At 40.1% G+C, this 23,618-nt stretch overlaps 2 protein-coding genes across 3 annotated transcripts; both read right to left on the bottom strand.

The window, feature by feature from the left end:
• Positions 1-356: 356 nt before the first annotated feature.
• On the bottom strand, positions 357-11,692 carry LOC148329430 (terminal nucleotidyltransferase 4A-like). Of its 2 annotated transcripts, none has more exons than XM_088307449.1 (12): positions 10,673-11,692; positions 8,177-8,300; positions 7,503-7,549; positions 7,028-7,148; positions 6,815-6,922; positions 6,607-6,735; positions 4,686-4,896; positions 4,410-4,536; positions 3,483-3,586; positions 3,043-3,266; positions 2,790-2,909; positions 357-2,531 (listed from the first exon to the last, which is right to left on the bottom strand). In XM_088307449.1, exons 1-12 carry the CDS (start codon positions 11,422-11,424, stop codon positions 2,130-2,132), a joined length of 2,469 nt encoding a protein of 822 aa, XP_088163575.1. In that variant the 5' UTR covers positions 11,425-11,692; the 3' UTR covers positions 357-2,129. The 2 variants fall into 2 exon arrangements, with proteins under 2 accessions (XP_088163575.1, XP_088163576.1); XM_088307450.1 differs by having other exon boundaries at positions 3,043-3,242; positions 10,673-11,691.
• Positions 11,693-13,069: 1,377 nt separating this feature from the next.
• On the bottom strand, positions 13,070-21,814 carry ice1 (KIAA0947-like (H. sapiens)). Its single transcript, XM_088307635.1, has 20 exons — positions 21,595-21,814; positions 21,452-21,510; positions 21,186-21,297; positions 19,814-19,890; positions 19,691-19,728; positions 19,528-19,610; positions 19,359-19,435; positions 19,242-19,279; positions 19,058-19,140; positions 18,930-18,966; positions 18,783-18,839; positions 18,606-18,689; positions 18,185-18,504; positions 15,734-18,064; positions 15,257-15,419; positions 14,866-15,026; positions 14,555-14,745; positions 14,147-14,247; positions 13,968-14,066; positions 13,070-13,874 (listed from the first exon to the last, which is right to left on the bottom strand). Exons 1-20 carry the CDS (start codon positions 21,682-21,684, stop codon positions 13,693-13,695), a joined length of 4,383 nt encoding a protein of 1,460 aa, XP_088163761.1. The 5' UTR covers positions 21,685-21,814; the 3' UTR covers positions 13,070-13,692.
• Positions 21,815-23,618: the final 1,804 nt, after the last annotated feature.

Raw genomic sequence — 23,618 nt, 5'->3', positions numbered from 1 at the left:
TTGGGTCAAAAAAGGTTTTGCTGCAACCCGGGATTGAGAGACGAACAAACAGATACAAAAGACAACCATCTCAATCAACCAGTATCTTCACACAGAGGTCACAAGTTTTGGGTTAGTGACCGAAAAGACAAGGACAAAGCAAGTAGGTGCAGAAAGTGTGAAAAATAAATTGGCATGTTTTAACAGTTAATATTTGTTATATTCTGAATAAAAAAAGATAAGTTTCCAACGTCTTAGTTTTACCTTTTTCTATTATAAAAGAAACATTTTCTTCCAATATATACAATCGATGAGCATGCAAAAAAGTTCATTCCTTAGGACCAATACACAAAAGATATAACACACTATCACAAGTATGGCGTTTAAAATGTTTATTAAAAAAATAGAAAAACTTAAGACTTGGGGGGAGGGAACATCTATAGGTCAGTCATTTACACAGCCTTAATTACACAGATATAAGACGGGGATTGGTTTGGTGTATAAAGACGTAACCACTCACTGATTATCTTGGGATAGCTCAATGGAAAGCTGCACCGAAAACAAAATTCTTTTCAGTGCTGGGCTAAATTGCATCAATTTGGTACTCAGAATGCAGAAACAATTTGGCTAAACATTGATTTGTCAAAGGGTCCACCAAACTCCTGTAACATTGAACACGTTCACATCTCATACCCTTGCCATCATATGGATTCCTTGTAGTTTGTGGGGGCTTGGACTTGAAACATGTAGATGAGAGACAAAAAGTTAATGGGCCTCGTAAAATTTGCGATGCCGTGGTAATTAATATGTAGCAAATCTAGCAGTACATTGAACTCAAGTTTTTGCTATGCCTGGGGAAATTTGGTCTTCCAAAAAGGCAGAGGACCTTTTGCTTTCACAGAATTAAAGCAGATAAAGGCAGAACAAAAAGCACTTTGCTGGTAATAAGTAGCACCAAATATTTTTGAAAAGAAAATGAAACAAAATGGTAAAGAGTCTTCTTTCCACAGTACCCCCTTTGTGGAAATATACCTAAATAAAACAAACAAAAAGGGATACAATTAAAATGATAGGGATTAAGTTGGAGGGGGGCGTATTTGGACAAACTGTTGGCAAAACTCCAAGTGATCGTAATGTGATGAAGATTAAACAGTAAATGTCATGAGATTTTTTTTGGCACATTTCTCATGTCGCTATACCAGCTATCCCTTGAGTTGGAAAGCGGAACACATTCAATTAAGGCCCTTAAAAATCCGGATATTGCACAGGTCAATGAGGACTTGAGGGGGGAAAAAAAAGTAGTGTGTGTGGGGGACAAAAATACAAAAAAAAAAAAAGAAAAAAACTAAAATGTGAAATAAATTAAATAAAAGCAACCTAATATTGCACACAAATGCAACAAAATTAAAGTGACAATGTGAACAACAACAAAAACTCCCTCAGTGACAAACACGAGCGAACATAAGTTCCAACACACAAAAAAATCCACTCAGTACATTCAAACAAGTCATCACAGTTTAAGCACTTGAGAAGGTCATTTTTTGTGCCATCACACCAAAAACATCGAGTCAGCGTTGTGCTGCATAGCTAGAAAGGTAGTGCGTCACTTCAGTCGAAAGGACTGTGGTCCAAGCTGTAAGAGCATTGCGAGAGGAATGATGTATTCAAAGGGAGAAATTAGTCAAAAGGGTGGCGAGAGGGGGACTCGTGTAAAAGGCCCGATAAGAGGTAAAATCGAGAGGAATCGAGGGTAAGGCTAGATGAACCCGTTCACTACTATGGCACATGACTTAACTTTCTGAGAGGTTCAATGGAAGTGACACTGGTGAGGACCAAGTCTGGGTTGCCAACTCAACTCTGGTGCTGGTGTGCTTCCAATGTGGAGGGAGTGTAATCTAAAGGCCAAACCTTTGAGGCTCTACAGTTAAGACTTAAGACCAACGTCCTTCACCTGCCACAGTCAATTAATTGCTTCATGCTGGCAGAACAGAAGCAGAAATTGAGTACTGGTCACTTGAAACAATTGGAGACAATTTGAATTGTCTTCCAGGATGAGTTCCAAAAAAACTGTCTTAGCTATCCAACAGACAGTTTGTGATGACCAGAGGAAGGTTTTTAAAAGCAGTAGATCATATCAGTGCTTGGATCCTTCATCTGCTCTGATTCAGAGCTGGGAGATTGTCCCTTTTCCTGCGTCGCCAGGTGTTGCAGTTATACTGCTGCTGGTTCCTCAAACCTGGTTCTGTACTGTGACCCTGAGGAACAAATCGCCTCTGGGGACTGAAACTACCTTGGGAGTGGCTTTGACCACGGAGGCTACTGCTTTGGTTGTGCTTGAAGCCAAATCTGTGTGGCTCAAATGAGCCCAGGGACTCTGGCCGAATGGTGAATGTGTGCTGCTGCTGCTGCTGCTGCTGCCCGCCCATCCGAGGGTGGTGGAGTTGGTGGAGGGGGCTGGGTAGAGGGCTTGTGGAGTTAGAGTGCTGGGAGACTGCAGTTTGTGCCATATGCCGGTGCACCATACTGATGGATGGTAGATTCTCGTGGTAGAACTGCAAATCAGAGAGGGATTGAGTGGACATGGTTAGGTTTTCGGGGAGAGACATCAAGACTGGGAAATGTAAAGTCATTTTTGTTGCAAAACCTAAATGGGGTGGGGTCGGAGGTAGTGGCTCCACTGCACGGTATTCGGTTACACAATGTGCTTAATTCACCTCACCTGATTGATTAAACAATTTACTGTAGCCAATGTTCACAGTTTGAGAAATTGTACTTATTTATTTATACGTGTATAGTCTGGTGAAACCAACCTGCGGTGTGGTGTGGATGAAGCCTGCTGGATGTGCAGCCATTTGCATGATAAAATGGACTGAGGCCATGTTTAGAGACTGGGGATGGAGTCCATTTGTGCTTACAGGAGGATCAGACTCCTGATTCAAAGAAAGAAAAAAAAAGTTAAGGTACCAATGGTCACGCACTGACCATATGAGTCTTTTTTTAAACTCCTGCACAGTGATAATTAATTTAGATAGAGTTTGAAGGCAAATTATCCTTTGGCCTTACGATGTCACTCCCAGAAGAAGAGGATGAGGAAGAAGAGGAGCTTGAGCTGGGCGAGGAGGATGAAGAATGGTGCTGAGGGCTATTGAGGAAGACTGGAGAGGACGATGAGGAATCAGCACTGAGGGGGGAGGCCGTGTCTCGCTGATCCACCACAGAAACCAGCATCAGCCTGGCAAGGTCCTGCTCACAAGTCTCAACATCTGGAAGCCAACAAAAAGCCAGCACTGTAATTACATTTGCAAAATGAAAAATACTTGTGAGGATAACTTTTTGGGGTGATCTTCATTGGCACCATGCAGCTCAGAACAGAAGCCATAGGAAACCAGATATATTTGGAGTATTTTGTAATGAGAAATCTTTGCATTGCCAATGACACACATCTTTGGCTCAAAAGCACATTTCTTGCATACAGTCATGAATTCTTTGAATTAACAGCACACCGTGATTCTCCCGGTTGGCATACTGCTTAGTTCCCCACGTCTTAATAGTCCAGTCCCTGTAGGCCAGAACCTCTGGGCAAACTTTGATAATACGACCTAAAGTACTGCAAGACAAAAATGGTAGCAATATTGATCTTTAGGAAAAACAGACTATGGCCTCGTACTATATGCAGACACACACACACACAAGCATGGGCCGATGACTGGTTTGACGGTTTACCGTTGTTTTAAAAAGTCAAGGTATCAATAACTGATGAGCGTCTGTCACTGGTAAAGAGCTTTTCTTTTTTTTTTGAGGAGACTTGTAAGCTGCTGAAATATGATTGGCTGCTAGCAGAGATCACTAAACGGCCTCTTTAAGTTGATGACAAGAGGACAGGCGCCACACCCCCTCTCTGTAACGGTTCACCCCCCCCTCCCAATTGAGCAAGAGAAGTTACAGAGAGAGGGAGGGAAAGCAAGGACTCTTGGAGACAACCTAGACGACTTGCGCATACCCATTACGACAATGAATGTAAATGGTTGTTTATTAAAAAAAATAACTAAATAAATTAAAAAAAGAATTCTATATTTCCAAAAATAACACGTTGTGCCAGTGGTAAGCCTCCTAATATGCCTGCAAGGAAAGCACGAGTAGCCTGCCGGTCTGTTGTAAAAATAGCTCACCAGTGATGGGACACTGACTTAATGAAGATGAATTAAAAGAATACTAAGATTTATTTAAACTTAAGATCGTACACATTTCTTAACGTATGAAATTCCAATTTTAAAAAAAAAAAATAAAATAGATTGTGAACCAAATATTTCCAAAAAGGCCATTTTAGATTGGAATTTGACGTAATATTTTTGCTTAGTGATATCATACCGTCAGAATCCAATATCGGCCCATGTTTCGATGCAGACACGCATAGAAACAGGGCTGCCTACCTTTCGTACTCTTTGTTGGGGTATGCCCGAGCAAGAGGAGACACGCCATGACTCAATACCATGTAAGCAAAGTCAAACACTTGCTTGACCTGTAAGACTCCATATGAGCTCCGGCCAACATCATTGCCTATCAACAGTACATAACCACATTAACTTCTGACAAAACAAGTAGTCTCATCAAATATAAGGACAGCGTATGACTGAAGTACAAAGCAAATGTTAGTCAAGTGGGAACATAATAAACAGTACAACAGACAAGACAAAAATAGTTCTGACCTGGCTGAATTGGATCCTCGATGCAGAGCATAGATGGCCTGTTCCCATTGCCCATAGCTTTGAGCATCTCCTCTTTGGATAGGTAGGCCCCCCCATTCACCCGGATGCCCATCTTCATGTAGTTGAAGTCACGACCGTACAGCTCGAAGAATTCAATCAGCAGAATGCCCAGGTTGATGTTAGCACGCCGTGTGTCAATGCGAGGGTGCAGCTGATCAGCAAAACAGAGAAAACTAAATGACAGCAACCACCAAGGGAGGCAAATAAAACAAGAGTTGCGTGAAGAGACCAATATTTGACCACATCATTCATTAAGAGGAAGTCAAGTGGACGGGTGCTGCAGTGCAGAAAAACAGTTGGAATATGAGTGACCAAACATACGGATTTTGAGATATGACTATGCCCCCCCCCACCTCATTCAACTACATTGAGATGTTGATTTGAATTTGAAAATTTCAGCCCTCATATCTATCAATCCATCCATTTATGAATGCATACATAATATAAGCAATGGATATGTGAACACAAAAGGTACAGCAACACAAACGACAATATAACAGTACTCACAGTAATCTAATTTAATCAGCTACAAAACAGCTGAGACCAACTGAGCCTCCATGAACAGTTTCTCTATCTGTCCTATCCTGCACCCAGGCGGACACAACAGAGAGAGCATCTTAATGGCTGTTTAATTTAACTGATGCAAGGTGAGAAAAAAAAAAAGTTTAATTATTTTTTTAATGCAGTTCAGTTATGTCATTAACGTGTGTTTTTTTTTTTTAAGTAAAATCGTAGCACGCCATCTTTCTCTCTCTAAAAAAAAATATTCAAGGGCAGGGGTTCAATGGAGTAATGGCATTTCCATTGATTTCAATGACACAGCCTTTATTATTATAATTTTTCAGACTGATCTCTCTTGTATTTTAGGGTCCCCAACAAGTTGACAAGTCTGTACAAACCCTAGAGCTCAGCTCCAGACTAACATTTTTTTTTTTTTTTTTACTAGGAGCACAGTGTCATTTTAGGGGAACAAGCAGGAATTTTAGCAGTATGCACTGTAAATTGACTTTGAATTAAATATTCATATTTCCTCTTATTTTTGTAGCCACTCACCCAGAAAACATAATGTTGGGCCTTTCGACACATTATCCAATCAATAGTGCTGGGCTGTACAGTCTTGATATTATATCCTTATTCCTTAATATTTAAAGACGGGAAAATTATTCCTCTCATATTTTTCAGTTGGAGTTTTAACTTTTATGCCACACACAGAGCATGATTTACTGCCATTTGTCTTAAGTTTAAATGCAGAAATTATTTGGCTGCTTTATGGGGTTTAGTTTCAACATTTTTTAAGCATTATTACTAGTGGACTTATTTTGCCCATTGTCTGATGTTACAAACTGATTACACATGATGAAACGACCATCAAGCTGAATGAGGAGTCATATCCTAGCTCCTGTCTGCCATTTCAGCAGTCTAAACAGTGGCAGCTCATTTGCGTATCATCGCAAACAACTGAGCTGAAATGTAGAGCAGAAGTTTGACAGCGACAAAAAAATACTCAATATATATATATATTTTTTAAATGGCATGTTTCCGGGTTGCACTTGTGTGAGTAGATAAATGTTACTGGCACTATATCATTTATGTTTTAGAATCCTGAAGCCTAGTTGTGTTTAACCCCTTTTAAAAAATATTACAGCAGGTAAAAGTGAAAGGAGACACTCACTGGGTTTAGCCAAGCCTATACTGGGCAAAAGTGTTTGACTTTTAGAACACGTGAGACTCAGCATAAAGCTGGAGAAAATTGAGGCAAGTACAAAGAGAACAAAACTCCACAGTGATGTTCCTAACATCCTTCTGCATTTTTTTTTGTCACTTAAGATTTTAAATGCTCGTGTCAAGCATAAACGGGTACCTGCAGGAAACTGATAGCCATTAGAATGAGACTGTAGGAGCTGATGCCTCCTGTAAAGACTTCATTGAGATCCCTCTGGAGTAGGAACTGTTTCAGTACGAAGATCAGGGGAGGCAGAACAGTGTATTTCTGCAAGACCCACACCGTGCATTAGGAAACATAGGATGACTAATTGGAATGGACACGGTTTGGAGGTATTTAAACTTACCTTTAAGTAGCTCTTAATGAATTGTGCTGCTTTCACAGCAGTCTCCACATTAAAGCTGATATCAATTTTAACCTCTGTTTCATGGTCAGTGAGCTTGATGATGGGTACCTGCGGGAGGAGAGAAAGGGACTCAGTGTACAAGCCCTCCAAGCGATTAAACACATGAAACAAACCACGACAAAACAAAATACCACGGAGATCAGAGCGACTCACAGAGGCTTTGTCGAGAACTTTAATGGGATATGGGCCCGACACGTTGTGTCTCTTCAGTGCTTGCTCCAATTCCAGCAATGGGGGGTGGTCCCACTTTCCAAACACCACCAGGTCAATGTCACTGACAACCCAAGCAAGACTTACATGAGCTCATTTAAGAAAAAAAAAAAGAAGTTACACGGCCAAACCAAAATCATTCACTTATGACTGTGTAGTTTGTGATCAGCCTATTTATTCATTTTTTAAAGAACAAGCCAGGTGAACCACAAATATGCTTTAACAGAGTATATTCTTTAAATGGTAACAGATGAGCAAGTGCTTGCCATCCAATCTTAAACCAAAACATAACAACTCAAAAGAAACAAAGTTCATATTCTGGTCTTTCAGTCAGTAACAAGACACGAATTGTCTCCTTGCTTTCAAAACGCGAACATCATACACGTCAAATGATTGAACGTTCAAAAGTGATCGCTACCTGGTTGGAAGATAGAGACCAGTGCTGAAGCTGCCAAATATCTCCACCTGCAGAACACATTGAAATAATCTTAATTTGAGTTAACCATGATCCAAGCAGGCAATGTAAATTGGAAATCTAATTCCAAAGAGCTTGATCTACGCAACTAACACACGTTTGCTGATAATAGGAAGCCAAAGTGACAGAAGATATTTTTATCCGCACTGGCCGTGTGGGTTGACTTTCGAATGGCAAGAAGCCAAACACATTCAAAGCTTCCCACCTATTTGGTATTAACCATGTTGATGAGCAGAAAAATCTGAGTTGCACTGAAGCCGGTATTCGTTTTGCATCCCCATCACAACTTGAAAGTAAGCGAGATTCCTAGTTGATACTGTTATGAAAAGACTGGGGAGGTCCAGACTGCTCAAAATTAATTTAGTAAATACTACACAATTAAAAACTGTAGGAGATGAAATCAATTCCGACAAAACAGAAAAAAATAGCTTCAATATTGCCAGGCTAATTTATTTTGACAACAGTTAACACTGACCAATTTATTCTTTCAAATCACACAATCTAGTTAAATCAAAATTAAGTAAATAACATAAAATATACATTTGTATTTATTGCAATATGAAAGTCAAGTATCATTCAGGTGTAATTGTGCCCAAGAAACATCTTCCACCATTCACCTGAGCCGTGGGCCACAGTTCCTTTATGACATTCTCAATCCTGTTCACAACATCTCTTCTCATGGCCTCCTCCTCTGGACGCGGTGACATGAAGTTGAAGAAGTCAACTATCTCTTCATGGAGACTATAAGGTAGAAAAAAAAATGGGATTATGGTTCAGTGACATTATACCAGAAAAGGGATCTTAAATAAATGCTCTCAGGGTTTGCCGCACTACACAAGACTGACAGCAATTTTGAATACTGTGGCATCACTCTCTTAAAGAAAGAAACCAAAACGTAAAAGGCACGCCTACAACTATTGTAAATCACAAACAACAATACACTGAGTGTCCAAACTTCCTCATGGCTGTTACTGTTTAACATTTTTAGAATCGATTAAATCGAATAAACTGATAAAAATCTTATTTTGCATTAAAATGCAACAATTTCTCCAGCTACAAGTTTTTAACAAATTATTGCCGTTTAATTATTGTCCGACTTCCGGACAGTCACGTCCAGTTTACGTAAAACTCAGCTGCATTGTATTCAAATTACACTCAATCGCACCATTTCACAGTCTGTTAGCACTCTCTATTGGTGGAAAGTTGATACTTCAGTCAAACAACATTTTCCCTGTCAGGAAACGACGACGTTTAGTACAGTTTTTACATCAGATGCACTTCCTGAAGCAACACACCCATTATTATCCAGTTTTCGGACAGGAAGTAGGAACCGACATATAGCGGAAAAGGACCCACCAAGACATTCTTGAACGGGATTTGAACATCGGTCCCCTGTGTCGAAAGTCACAAGTGGCTCATGAAGCTTCATTTTCCCGTCACAAGTTAGTTTATAACATACCATAACTAGTTAGAACATTTACTGTTACCCTAGTGTCGCTAATTAGACCGTAATGTATGGTATTTGAAAACTAAATATAAAGTTGACATGTGGAAAGTTGGAAATGAAAACTAAAATGTGTTCAAATGCAATAAAGTTAACTATCATAGCTTGCTACCTGCGAACAATGAGACATCTGTTGTTAACACAAACCTAAATAGAGATTGTAAATAATGTGATTATTGCGGCAAAATTAATATACTAAATAAATAGCAGGCAAGCATGACGCGCGTCCCTGGAACCAGCGGGCCGTCCAATTATTCTGTGGAATAATAGACAATAATTCATTCTAAAAACAGTCATTAGTGACAACTGTAGCAAAAAGGCAAATTGCTTAGGATTTTGGGTTGGTCCTGTATCACGCTAGACTATATCCACCGCTGCCATGAGCAGATCTTAGCATTCAGAACCAAAAGAAGAGTGTAGTAAGATGACACTCTTTACAGCTGTGTTCGAGTGAAGGTCATTTTATGGGTTCACAAATTAGACCTCGACAGAGGAGAAACTGGAGCAAACAATTTTTAATTCTGGAACTCAAGTACCTTAATTCACCAGGGATTTAGGAAGACAATTATTATTTTGGAGGTAAATTGTTTTTTTCATCCAGAAAATGTCTGTATGAAACCAATTTATTTGTGGTAGTCATCAGGTGTATTAACAGATGTGAGTTTTAACACCAATGTTTTTTTTTGTCTTTGCAGAGCACTTTACGCATGAATGACTTCATTGGAGGTGCAATTTTCTAATTTTGTGGATCTTTTTTTTGTTTTGTTTTATCCAAGGAACCTGCACCAAGGGGTTTATTAAACAATAAAAATGTGACAATAAAACAAATGGACAATTGTTGTTTTAATAGAATCTTATTTTGTTATTTTTCAAATTCAAATAGTGTATAGTAGCAAACTATTTTCTTGTCTTGAAGCAAAGCTAAAGTGATTAAAAAAAGAAAACTAATGTAATTGTGAAAACAGTTATTATGGAAGCCTCAAAAGTCAAAATCATAACTCAGGACTATTGGAAAAAAAATAAAGCAACTGATAAATTATAAATATTTTGTACTACCGTGATTGGCTTGTTAGCAGTTCGGGGGTGTACGACACCTACCAACCGAAGACAGGTGGAATTGGCTACACCATGCACACAACCTTAATGAGGATAAGTGGTTTGGAAAATAAAACTGAAATTATTTAAAATATTGGAGAGGAAACAAAATGGTAATAGTCCAAGGTTTCTCAATAAATACAGTTGGATTGTTTTTCCCAATGTCAGCACAGATGGTCCCTGGAATGAATAAAATTGTGTTTGCTCTAATCTCACCATTGATCGATCTGCAAACGATGGCATTACAACCGATCACTGATTTTGCATTACAGCAAAATATCTGCCGTTCAGAAACCGTCGATCAACTCTGTGTGAAGTGTAAAATAATTCCATATGAAACTTATCGCATTGGCCATTATCGCATCAGCCATTATCGTGATGATATTTTTCCACCGTATATTGTGCAGCCCTTTAAAAGTGACAACAGTTAGAAATGTAAGCCATCACAAAGTTCAGCTTCACATCTAGACTTTGAGGGACCTTGTGTGACCGCTGTACTGTTTCTATTACCTACCCATTGACCCCGGGACTGTAGCGCCTCGTCTTCCAGAGGCTGCAGGAGGAATCGTGGGCCAGCAGCGGGTTGACGCCGTGAACCGAGTTGGCTCGATTCAGATACCTCCTGCGGGCCGACGTTTGATGGTAATGGCGCTGCTTGTTCCCGTGTTGGTTCTTCATCCTGGCGGGGGTGTGGCCGCCAGATTGTTGCATGCTGCGACAATGTTGGGGAGCAGCGTGGAGCGGCAGAGGGGGAGCAGGAGGAGGCGGCGGCGGAGGAGGAGGAGGAGGAGGGGGCAGAGGGTGGTGGGGTAGCCGCCTCACGTCGTTCTCGTCCAACTCGTGTTCGCCGTAGTGTAAAAACCTGCTCGCCTCTTCGGTGACGTTTAAATTGTCTATTTGGAGAGAGGAGCCGGAGGGAGAGGAGCTCTCGGCCTCCGAGTCCAGAGAGGAGGAAGACGGCGACAAGGAGCCCTTCCTCCGGGCGCTTCCCCTCTCTCCACCGCCGTCTCGCTTCGACAGTTTCCCGATCACGGCACCGAGCAGCGGCGGCGGCGGCGGAGGAGGAGGAGCAGCTCCACTTTTACAGTATTCGCCGTTGGAGTCCGTGGAGATTGCGTTGAACGTTACGTTGTCGCGATGGTACTGAATGTTGTTGTCGGTGCCGGAATTTGTGGCAAATCCCTGAGACGTTTCCCAAATGTGCATCCATAACGAATTGGCAGGTCCCTTCTGCTCCGGCTGGATCCAAGCGGTCCTGGGATCCATTGGACTTGAGTTTGAGCGACAACCTCTCAACGGGGAAATTGCAAGCAAGTGGGCTAATGTGACACTTTGCACTCACGCAAACAAATGGTTGCCTACCGCTCTGGTTTAGTTGTTATCCTTGAAGTGCTTCATGTCCGGAGACTGGTGTTGGTTGTTAAAAATCAGCTTGCCCAACTCCGCTCCCCATGTCAACCAGCAAAAATGGCGCACCCAGCAGCACTCTTTCCCATCTGCGCATGTGTGGGGATTTAAATCTTTGAACACACCTCTCAACTCCGCCACATGCATCAAGCTAATGGACAGACCACCGGAAGTGTACGACGTAATTGGGAAGTCGTTTTCGGCGACTTTACAAGGTCGTTTTTAAAACTTTACATATATACGTTTAAAAAAATACATATTTCGTCTCATGCAATATTTCGCTAAATATTGCTAGAACTATTATATGGTATCAAACAAATCAGCCAGCAGGGGTAATAGCAATAGTCAGAAATCAGAAATCCCTTTATTGTCATTGTACTCAAGTGTGCAACGAGATTTTATATATATATATATATATATATATATATATATATATATATATATATATATATATATATATATATATATATATATTACGGTTGTCAAAATTGAAACGTTAACTCAGCATTTTACTCAATATTAAATATTTTAACTCAGTTTTATTTACGTCCAAAATAATTTGCATATCTTGCAAAGCCAAATTCAAACACTATACCATGTTGGCTGTACATATTTATAACATCATCTCAGAACAAAACACTGTGATCAAGTTATCACTGGGCCTTGCAAACCAGCACTGCTGGGGTGTGGTGATTACCACTAAATGTACTGTCTTTGAGAATTGAAAAGAAAAATGCCTATAAAGATGATTAAGTTTTGATCGTATTCAAACATCAAAAAGAGCTATTAGAACAGTCTTTGATTAAAATACACTTCATATTTGGTGATTTTACAATAATTACAAGATATTATTCAGTGAATACCTGTTAAAAGATTAAGAAAAATACAGAAATGTGCTTAATTGTAATTAATTACAGAATGTTTTACGCTTAGCTAAAAAATGTAATCGCTTATCGCATTAATATATATATTTCTCAAAGATCGTCTTAATTGGAAACAACTACGCCTGACCATTCCAAACCCAAAAACTACAGATATTCTTCTTGGGACTCTTTGTACTAGAAACCATCTTCAAGATATTGTGAACACACTCTTCCACTTTGTTGCCCAGTACTCTTCCTTCAGTATTTCTCATATAGCACATATAAGGTGTTTGAAATTGTCAACATAGTGAAAGTATAGCTGTAGTGTAGTGCAAGATATAAAATCTCGTATGATGTATTAGTATTTTTTTTATTATTAAAAACGTTCATAACTTTTGGTTTCTAAGGAGTGTTTCCAACGAGATAGCGCATAATACTGTGCTTTGAAGACCGGATCAGATCACAGGTTAGAATAAAATAGTTGGATTTTACAGTAATAGGCTAAAACCATCTAATGTACTTTTTTGTGGATGATTAGTTGACGCATACTCATTCCATTCCTACTGATAAATGTTAATAAAAACAAACACTAAATGGTATCCTTACACATGAGTTTGGGGATGACAATACACAGATTGTATTACATACAGTATGCATAATTTTAATAGCAAAAATAAATAATCTCTGAGCAGTACAGACATTTACTGTTGGTGGACTTTTCATAGGCATAATATTACATGACACATTTCCGAGCACACAACAGTTAGATATAAACGCATATTATTATTAATCTAAAATGTTGACTTAGCACAACTTAATGGCTGTGTGTGTGTTACACAGTGTGAATAATTATAATATTCAATCAGAAGGAACACCAAAATACAATATTTGTTTCGCATAATTGTCTTTGTTCCTGTCGGAAAAGAAATGCACATTAGAAATAAAGCTTTTGGAGAGGGGTGTCACGGTAAAGCTTTTCAAAACAGCTCTTGAATTCAGTAAACTAGCACTGCATGGCTCAGGTCACAACATTACCTCTTACCTATTACAAAGTTACCTCTCTTTTAAAGTTCCTCCAGAAATAGTATTGAAGAGTCCATTGGCACCTTAAATGGCCTGCTCCAATGTTCCAGTGTGTGTGTGAAACTTGTAAAGCACATACTGGAAATGTCCAAGATTGCACTCCCTTTATAATTTGAAATAAATTATTTTGATTTTTTTTTTTTTGTCAACAACCGGGAGGTCTTGGAGAAGCATGCATCATTCATTTCTTGACCTGTCTGCAGATTGAGGCCAGCCGGAAAAGAAAGCTTGTGACAGCAGAGGGAACACTTTGTGATGTTTCTCCTCGCCATCCTGCAAGTGCGTCCAGGGCTTCTTTGGGGTTGCATGGTGCCAAGTCGAACATGCAATACACCGCTGCTAACTGCACTTCCCACGGTATACCTGACCATGAAAAAGCATTGAAATTAGAATCCACATTATGATTTTGGTGGTTGTTGGGACACCAGATCATTATGTGGCTAATTTATTTCGTACCTTCACTTTGGCTGTGCCTACCAAAGGTATTGATGACACTGGCTACAGTTAACACTGAAGAAATATTCTTCTCCTTGATTCCCAGCTTACAGAGGAACCCTGTTAAAAAAAATGGAAAATATCACTTATTTGCATCCTTGTTGATCATGGAAAAATGGTGAACACCAAACACAACGAACCAATTAGCCGGAGGACGGTCGCTATTGTCACATCAGAAATTGGTACTTGCTGGTCTCGAGGCTGCGATACCCACGTGTTCATCAGTGGCCACAACTCCTTACTGTCAGAGCACAAACATTATTTACAACACATTACTCTATTGTTATTCAGTCGTGGACGAACTGGTATTATTGTAAGCTGCGAAGCTACAAATGAATTCATTGCCCCTTGTAGGATAAAATTGTCTGAATCATTCTGAAAAAAATTAGCCAATAATCATTCATAAATTTAACATATTTAAGAATAATATATTCCAAAGACGAAATGAAATTTATTTCTGAACAAACTAGTTAAAGGGAGCTTTCAAATCTTTAATTAGAAAAAGGTAGAGTACAATTATAGATTGGCACATTTTAAGTGTTTTGCACCTTAGGATATTGTCATAGCTCCACTTCCATGACATTTGTGAACAGAGCAGATGCAAAGTGAAGACCTGTTCCCAAGCTTCCGTTCCCAGGTCGCTACCATATCGGCTGTGTTTCAAGAAAGACAGCCTTGAACCTGACCGTATCTCTGACAGTGTGTCAGAGATCAAAAGGTCAATATCACAGGGTGGGTTCTGTAGGGGCACAGAGAGATTCGGTTTTAGTAGGTCTTGTCAATTTGATACAAAAGAGTCTTTTTTGTATTTTTTTTTTAAATCCACATTTTAAAGGTTTTGTTTAATGCCTTCTTTTACCTTTTCCCATCCAAGGTATGCTGACAGGCACTTTGCGAGACCTTGCGGTGCTTTAAGTTTAGTGACTGTGTGTACAGCCTGGCACAGACGGCTGCTATGAGACAAAACACTGGGCCATGTTGTCACTATAAACAAAATCAGCTTGGCGACATTGGGAAAATCTGAAACGGGAAAGACAGGATAGTAAAATGGATTGATCAAATTATTTAATTGATGCCAAGGCTGTCCAAATATTTGGAATTATAATTTTTTTATGTAATTTCAGCATCTTCAATTACAACTGTGTACACATGCACACCCAACACATGCAGTCCAGCATAATATATTACAATAGCTCAACGTGTTTTGTCACATGAAATGAATCCTAAAAAATATGATGAGTAACTCTAACCTTCAACAAGCAAGCTGTAAGCCAGGGAATGAGCCTTTTCAAAGTCTCTCTCCTGTCGACAGATGGCTGTGTAGACTCTGCAGAGGGCCTGCGAGTATTTTTCGCACATGTGCCTCTTTTCTTTTTTGAGTTTGTTCAAGATGGCCAACTCCATGTCATTTGCCTTCAGGTGAAGCAAAAAACAAACACTATTTGAGATCCACACACATTGGCCGTAATTTGTCATCACATACAATATAACGTGCTGTACTTCAAATGTGTAAAAAAAAAAAATAAAATTCCTTGGAAGAAACTAAGGGTTAAAACGATATTGAGTCATGAAAAAAAGCCCTGTTAAAAACAGCTTTGCAGACAGAAAAAAGATTCATGAGTTGCAGATTTAAAACAGCTGTTTGTGTGATATTTTGTGATGGAATTTACAATTAATTGTGCATGAAAACAGTACTAGAGCAAGAAATACTGAATTTTCATACTAACCAAGTTGCTCTGAGAAATCTCAGAAATGACTTCTTTTTCCTCATCTCTCAGCACAGGTTTTGTGGCCAGGTTCCCAACATGTATGTGGCTCTGGATCACAGGCAACAAATCGAAGGCCTGATGTTCGATACGCTTCAACAGTCGGGCTATAACGTTTGTCTCAACAGGTTCTTCCAGTGCCGCTGATACAACCATTTCCTTCATTTTGATTGGTGTTTGACACGATGTTGAATCACAGCCATTGTTTGCCAAAGTAGGCACTACTTGGCTGACACTTGGAGAGCAGCCATTGAGTCTGGCCGATTTGCTCTTTTTATGCAGAGGCAACTCTGCGGCAAGTCGTTTTTCCCCCCTCATCTCGGTCTTGGTGAAGGCGGTCGCCGTGGAAGTGACTGATGTAAAACTAGACATCTGACTGCCAGGGGATGGTGGTGAGGCTACACTTTCTGAAGAACTAATGCCAAGGTTCCCTCGAAGAATGTTTAACGTGCGAGCACGAGCAGACAGTTCTGGGTACATGCTGTCCAGAATCCTCATCGAGTTTTCCTGCGGTGGACAAGGCGCTGCAGACGGGGAGGAATTGAGCACAGCAGGCAGGCGACCTGGAACGGGCACCGCATGTTTTGGGGTGGCAGAGCCAAACTGAAGAGGCGACAAGGGGACTCCGTTTGGAGGAAGGGGACTGTTGAGAGTTGACGAACACACTTTCTGATTGTTGGGGGTCACAGGGGTCTGGACTGGAGTAGAAGGTGAGGCCAATCTTTCCATTGGGGAGGGAAAGGAAAGCTTCCCAATGGCATGTCTTGGATTGATTGGTCTGCCTGCTTTTGGAGGTGTTTTCAAAGGAGTGAGGACGGGAGGGAGTGGTGGACCCATTTCAGTGCGAACTTCACACATGGACTCCACCGGAACAGCTCCCGACGCACTACTTCCGATGTCATGGTTTTCTTCATTGTGCATTTCAGCAGAGGTCTCTGATTGAATGTGTCCATTCTCATATAGTTCTGTCGTGGTAACTGTTTGTCCGTCACAAGGTTGGTCACGAGGCAAATCTTTGACAACGTCCCCCTCCACAAAACTTTTATTCAGGGAAAGTTTTGGCGTTTTGTTTGTTGAATGGCATCTACTGTTCACTGCAGGATCGCTTTCCACAGTTTTTGCTTGGTTTTGAGATGCATTTGTGTTTACTTTAGGCGGTAAACATGACAGACTCAAGTGACTGCACTGCAAATGCACGTTTTCTTCCAATGGTTTACTTTCAAAGTTAACAGTTGTGTTTGAAGGAGATTCGCTTATCGTGTCATTCCAAAGCTCGGTCAGTGGAGATATTGTACCACAAGGTATCTGGTTGCCAATGGTATCATCTGCAATATTAATCGTTGACACAGGTGGTATGTTGCTGCTTGTGTCGGACGGAGAAAGTGGTCTAAGAACTCCTGCAGTTTCCTGAGATTCGTGCACTTGTTTGTCTACAAGATAGAATCCCTCATTTTCTTTCAGGTCTACACTTTTTCTATTGGTAATGCTACAATTAATGTCACAGCTAGATGGGTCATCTTGAATTTCCAAGTCCTCTCCATGATGTTCTGTATTCTGTTGGGGATTCAAGTCTACAACAGCTTGAGTTTCCTGTACCAAGTGATTTGGGTCTTGAATGTTGTTTTCCTTTTTAGACTTGTGTTCCTTATTTAACTCATCTTTGCCCTGTACAGAGTTGATGCCTGTTGAGGAAGTAATTGACTGCACGTTTAATCCATCCACGCTGGCTCCAGTGTTTACTTTGAGAGATTCCCCACAAACAATGGGATGGATTTTCCCGTAAGAGACTTTGTTGACATCTTTCTCTGTAATAGCAGACTGATCTATGATTGGTTCTCCTTCAGCTTGTTCCCGTGATTCTGTCGCGTTACAATGGTCCAATTCTTTTGCGTTACTGGCAGCACAACTAGTGCGAAGTTCTGCACAGCACAGCTCATTATTAATAGTACTTGCTGGAGCATCCTCAACTGAAACAACTGTATCTGATGTAGAAACCGATACAGACTGCTCATCAGTAGTGACCTCAATCGGCATTTCCTCACCATCCATGCTGGGTATTTCATCCTTTAACTCTGTGGTGACACTTGATCCATGCACATTGGAGGCGCACTCCATCTCATGTGTTGTTACATTACACAAACCTACACGTTCCTCGGATGTGGGTGAATGTGGTTTTGGTGAAAGGTATGACTTTGCTATAGTGTGCTGGAACTCCTTTTCATTAAGACAGCAACGGGGTGTAACACCATCTATTTCTCTGTCCCCTGTGTCCATAAACTCTGTTCCGTGCTCCTGCAAAGAATGAGAATACATGTTAACAATCAATGCCCAAGAAAAGCATAACTTGTTTGTTTTTTTTGTGTGCGTGCAAAACTGCAATTACTGCAACAGAATAAATATATAATGTCTTACAGACAGTGGGGATAAGCAGGGAGGCAGAGGCTTGAACCATTCCAATATCTCATCAGGGATGGGCATGTCAGAAGCCTCCCTTGGTGTGACTTGTTTGGACAGGTGATTGTTGTTTGTTGGAAAGCGCTCTTGCTTTAGCTTTGTGCTCTTTGTTAGTGGAGATGTCTGTTTCTTTGTTTTCTGTACACGTGGAGATTTTTTCAAATGCCTATCAGCGCATTTTGTCTGGGAGGAGGCTCTTTGGATATCACTAATATTGTGGGAAGGCGTCTGGGATTGGTCGCTCCGAGGAGTGCATTTGCTTTGCGGAGACGTGGGCTCTGAAACGGTAAGAAAAGTGAGGCTGTATGTGAAAAACGGGAACACAACGATTACTAACCAGCTGGAAGTTGCAGTGGCGTGTGTACTTGAGAGAGCTTACCATGTAAATGCAACAAGTTGGGTGACTGCAGGTGTTGTGGTTCCACACAAGCCCACAGATGCTCCAGAAGTATTCGAACCTTTTCTATAAAAATGGAATCCGCAAGAAATATTTAAAACATGTTGCAACAATTTGAAGTTTATACTGTTTGTAAAGTAATTGATAGCAACAGCACACCTTTGTCAACTTTATGTTCTGGTGGTGTTCTCGCCTGAGTTGACGTACTTCTATATTCTAGGTAGAGAAAATTCTGCTAAGTTTGCATTGTGCAAGTGCATGTAAATTACAATGTTAAACATCGCAGTGTAAAATGAATGTTCTTACCTTTGTTTCTTTCACGTTCCAATTTTATAAGTCTTTCCTGTAAATACAACATGACATTTCAATTAACTTGGTTAAGATCTGCGAGCTTTCCTTTTAAACAATCATAAACGTTACTTCATATACTGCACCTGGAGGTCAAAAATGTTTCTCTCCAGAAGGACCTTCTCCTTACTTAGCAGTGATATCTGATTATTCCTTTGGGAAACTGATTCTGAAAGTGGGGAGAAACACGTATTGATGCACCAAATTCAGGGCATGTTTATAATTTTGCTTTTACACAAAGAAATAGACGATGGGGAGTATTTTAAATACCTTCAAGCAGTGTAACATTATTTGCAAGTTTTTCTTTTCTGTTGATGGACAAAAGTTCATGTTAGGAATTCAAGCATCTACAAGGCACGTAAATGGGAATTAAAAAAAGGTTCTTACATGCTTTTTATCCTTTCTTGATTCTCTATCAATTGTGCAACTTTATCTGCATTTTCTTCAGATTTCTTCAAAGATATCTGCAGAGACAGGCCAATGTTGTATTTGTCATGCCCCATGCATACTGACATCAGAGGGTAGCACGTTAAGTTCAGAGTACACTTTTACTTACTTGGACATTCAGCAAATCATTTTCTAACATGGCCTTTTTCTGCTTCAGTTGTGCATTCTCAAGTGCCTGAGTTTCCGTGAGTTCTAAATGTTTCAAAGATAAACTTTTAAATGACAACAAATATTCAGAGCGATCTATATCACATTAATCATTCAGTAAGTACCTTTAATGGCCTTTAGTTGGTTTTCAAGCCTTGCATTCCTAAAGTACACAAAACAAAGTGAAAAATATTCATTAAAACCATAATAATATAAATGGTAAGGTTGTTGTTGGAAAGATAACTTACTCCGCCAATGTAATATTGTTTTCTTGCTTCAACTTGTCAAACTCTTCAGACATCAGACCATAGTCCTGAAGAATCCTCTACAACAAAAGAAGCATCACATTTAAAACCACACAAATTTCAATCACGTTAAGTTACAATACAAAAGCAAAATGAATTGTAATTGTAATAATCACATTTGCTCAGGAACCGTTTTTACGACACACATGGATGTTGCTGAAAACTCACACTAAACTTTTTGCATTACAAAAATCTCAGAGCGCACCAGACAAAAATTCCACAAAAAGTATGAATGCTGAAATAATGATTATCACATTTCAATTTACTTTCAAATATCCTCACTCAGTCTGAATAGCAGGCCTGTTACATTGAACACAGAGATGATATACTCGCAGGAGGCCATGACTTCTGCGGCTTTATAGCAACAAGTTGATGCACAGTGTCAATATACCTTTTGCCGTCTTATAGAACAGTTAGAGCACACCAAAATGGTATCCACAGGGACCAGGTATCAAACAAGGACCATATGAGAATCTCACAGGTCTGGCACTAGGTAGCTTTCAGGGAAATGGCGGACATAACCAAAAAGCCAAAGCTTACTACACAGCCCTCAGTCAGAGTTTCATGATATAAAACACACACACTCATAACAATAAGGTTGAGACAAATATAAGTTACAGTAATGGTTCTACAAATTTAAGTTATGCAAAAGGTTTGGCTTGATTTAGTAGAAATATTCACAAGGCGTGCATAAAGCTTGCAAATAGTCAGATGACATTAAAGCCGTGCAGCTTTCAGCAAGTATTGCGCCATGCCATTCTGAACGGTTGCCACAATAAGGATGTAACTCATTTCTTGTTAATGTGTATCTGTGTTAGTAGTAGATCATTGAATGGGTGTCTGTGTAATCCATTGCTTCTTAAATAGTGGGGCGCGGGTTGCAATGCTGAGGGGGGCGCGTGTGACCCTGGGGAACATGCTTTTTTTTTCTCCGTCGTAGGACAATAACGTGTAATTGCACATCCACTCCAGTAGTTGGCAGTGGTACTCTCCTTGCCCATTGTGCACAGCTTGTATTAACCCTACAGTGTAGGTTTGTTTTACAAAGAAAATGCTCTTATTTATAGTTGCAGCGGAGAGTGGGCGGTGGGTGGGGGGGACAAATTGTTTCTTCTTGCAGGGGGGGCGTAACGGAAAATAATTGAGAATCACTGGTCTAATCCAACTGTAAGGTTACTTTTGTGTTGCACCTTATTTTCAGGAAACCCTGACTGTGGGTTGTGTGCCCCCAATGGTCGCTCGTTCCGTTGCCTCTGACCTCAACACATTACTTGCAGTAGGAAAATGTACATTTAATTATCTGGACAACACATACCTTTTTTTCTTCTAACTCTGCTTGCAGAGATTCGTAACCCTTCGTCTTTTTCTCCAAAGTAACCAATCGGCTCTGAAGCTCTTCGTGCTGTTGTTGTAGAGTTATTGTGTCACTAAAAAAAAAAGACATAAACAACTTGAAATGAATATGGAGGGTCTGCATCGTGCTGATATGCTAAAAATTGTTGATGATCCAATTCGCTACCCTCCGTGTACCCTACTAGTGTGTTTTTTTGTTCTTGTGTAAATGCATAAATCAATACTCACTCAGCAACCATAATCTTTTGTTTCAATGACAAAAATGATGACACATATTCCGTTAAGGTCTGTATAAAGAGACAAAGATTAAGAAACAGTGTTAGTTTAAAGAAATAAACTGTGAAACGATGAAGCTTTGATGTCTATCAAACCTGGTGTAAAACAGAGCAATTTTGACAGTTCCCTGGCGTCGCGTCCGAGGCTATTGCTACAGTTTTGGAATGGTTGTCCCCTGGCATCATGGTAGAAACAAACAAAACAAACAAGCGAACAAAAATCTTACAAATTGAAGCTTACTCTAATCTTCATAGAGTGATCACACAGGTTAAAAACAAACACATTTTTCACGTCTGCAACGTTGCGAAGGACCCAAGGCAGGACCCAGTTGAGAAAACTTCCGGAAATGCCAGACTAGAAATATCATACTTTTCTTTGAAAAATAATCCAAAAAGAAGCAAATATCAAACCCAAATTAAATAATAATCCGTTTTATTTAGATTTTTTTTTGTTTCTTCTGTGCACTTCGTTTTTGTTTCCCCAAACCAGAAAATCTACTCTGGCAGTCTTTTATGACCTATAAGGCATGACAACACGTTCACGATCCCTGTATAACACATGCGTGCTTCGCTACTAATGCACAGCCACTGATAACGACAACAAAATATAATAAATTCTGCTAACTGTTTAAAATTATGTAAAATTATGTTGATTTACATTAATTATGGTCATGGTAACCTACGTAAATTTGTTTAATGCCTTTTGAATGTGTCAACAGCGCGCCCTGCTGGTTTTTATTTGCATCTGGACCCTTTCGTTTTCAATTAAAATCAATTAAACTTATGTAATTCATAAAATAGGACTCTACCGAGAAAATATTACAAGACATTTCAGAATGAAAATGATGTGTATACTGCACATCATCCAAAGCGCAGATCTGTTTGATGGGGTTTGTGCAAAGTTGATTCTATGCGTTTTTAAATCGCTTTGCGTTTAAAGATATTACCAGTAGATGGTAGTGTTGTATAAATTCCGCATCCTCGTGCTTCTCAAGCGAAACCTTCAGTCAGGTTGCTATGTCCTAGATCTATTACCACATACCCAGGCATTGTCGGGTAGGTGCTCAAGACGCATTTGTTCACATATCCCTTAATCACACATGAGTGTTAAGCCTTCACACGTCCACAGTTGAGAAATATTAACGACATCCTGATCTTGAACCCACAGGAGGGCAAGGAAAATAACATAAATAGATCATAAAATGATGTCTGGGAAAGTCTGCAATGGATGGCGAGTGGGCAACATTTAACAGATTTTGGTGCTATACAATGTTAGAATGGTGTGAGAGACCATTTATTAGAATATTAGAAATCCCTTTATTGTCATTGTACTCAAGTGTGCAACGAGATTAGTGGTCGATGCCTTCAGAGAAGTAGGTCCTCCACAAAACCCAGGACGGTCAATGCAACAATCTTCAAAGCAGCACCTGCAAGTAGGTGGTCCACCTCACATCTTTTCCAGATCAGTCGCTGCAGAATTCGTACACCGACATACAACTCGGTCGTTATCACCTATGCCCCTCTCCAAGCAGGGTCCCAGGCGGCAAGAGAAAGCCAACAAAGAAATGTCAGTCAAACAGTCCATCATGTACTGTAGTTCAGCGAAATGCAAGAGTATAAAACTAAATCTTAAATCAAGTTTAAAAATTTCTAACTGAGGTGGAAGCTGTAATTTCTTTGCAAGGTATTCCAGAGCACTGGAGCCCAAATGGGAATTGCTGTTGAACCTGCAGACTTCTTTTTGGCTCTTGGGATCACTAAAAGTCCAGCTTTTGTTCTGTTGTAATCAATTGTTTCATGGCGGAACATACCGGACCCATAAATCAATAACATAAGAATGTCCTAAGCCGTGTAATATATTAAAAAAAAGTAACCAGTAAAACCTTAAAACAAGTCATTTCATCATCCACACCGCTTCTACTGTACAGGGTCGTGGGGGGTGGGGGTGGGCTGGGGCACTGGAGCCTATCCCAGCTGACTACGGGTGAAAGACGCACTACACCCTGAACTGGTAGCCAGCCAGTCACAGGGCAGACATAGACACCGTCACCAAGTGGGAACTGATACCACGCTGCCCGCACACAAGTCTGGCGGATGTACCACAACACCATCAGCGGCAT

Source organism: Idiotropiscis lumnitzeri, chromosome 10 (genome assembly GCF_059441095.1).
Source record: "Idiotropiscis lumnitzeri isolate Australia: NSW breed Sydney's pygmy pipehorse chromosome 10, RoL_Ilum_1.0, whole genome shotgun sequence".
Taxonomy (NCBI): domain Eukaryota; kingdom Metazoa; phylum Chordata; class Actinopteri; order Syngnathiformes; family Syngnathidae; genus Idiotropiscis; species Idiotropiscis lumnitzeri.
This window is presented reverse-complemented; position numbering and strand designations above follow the sequence as displayed.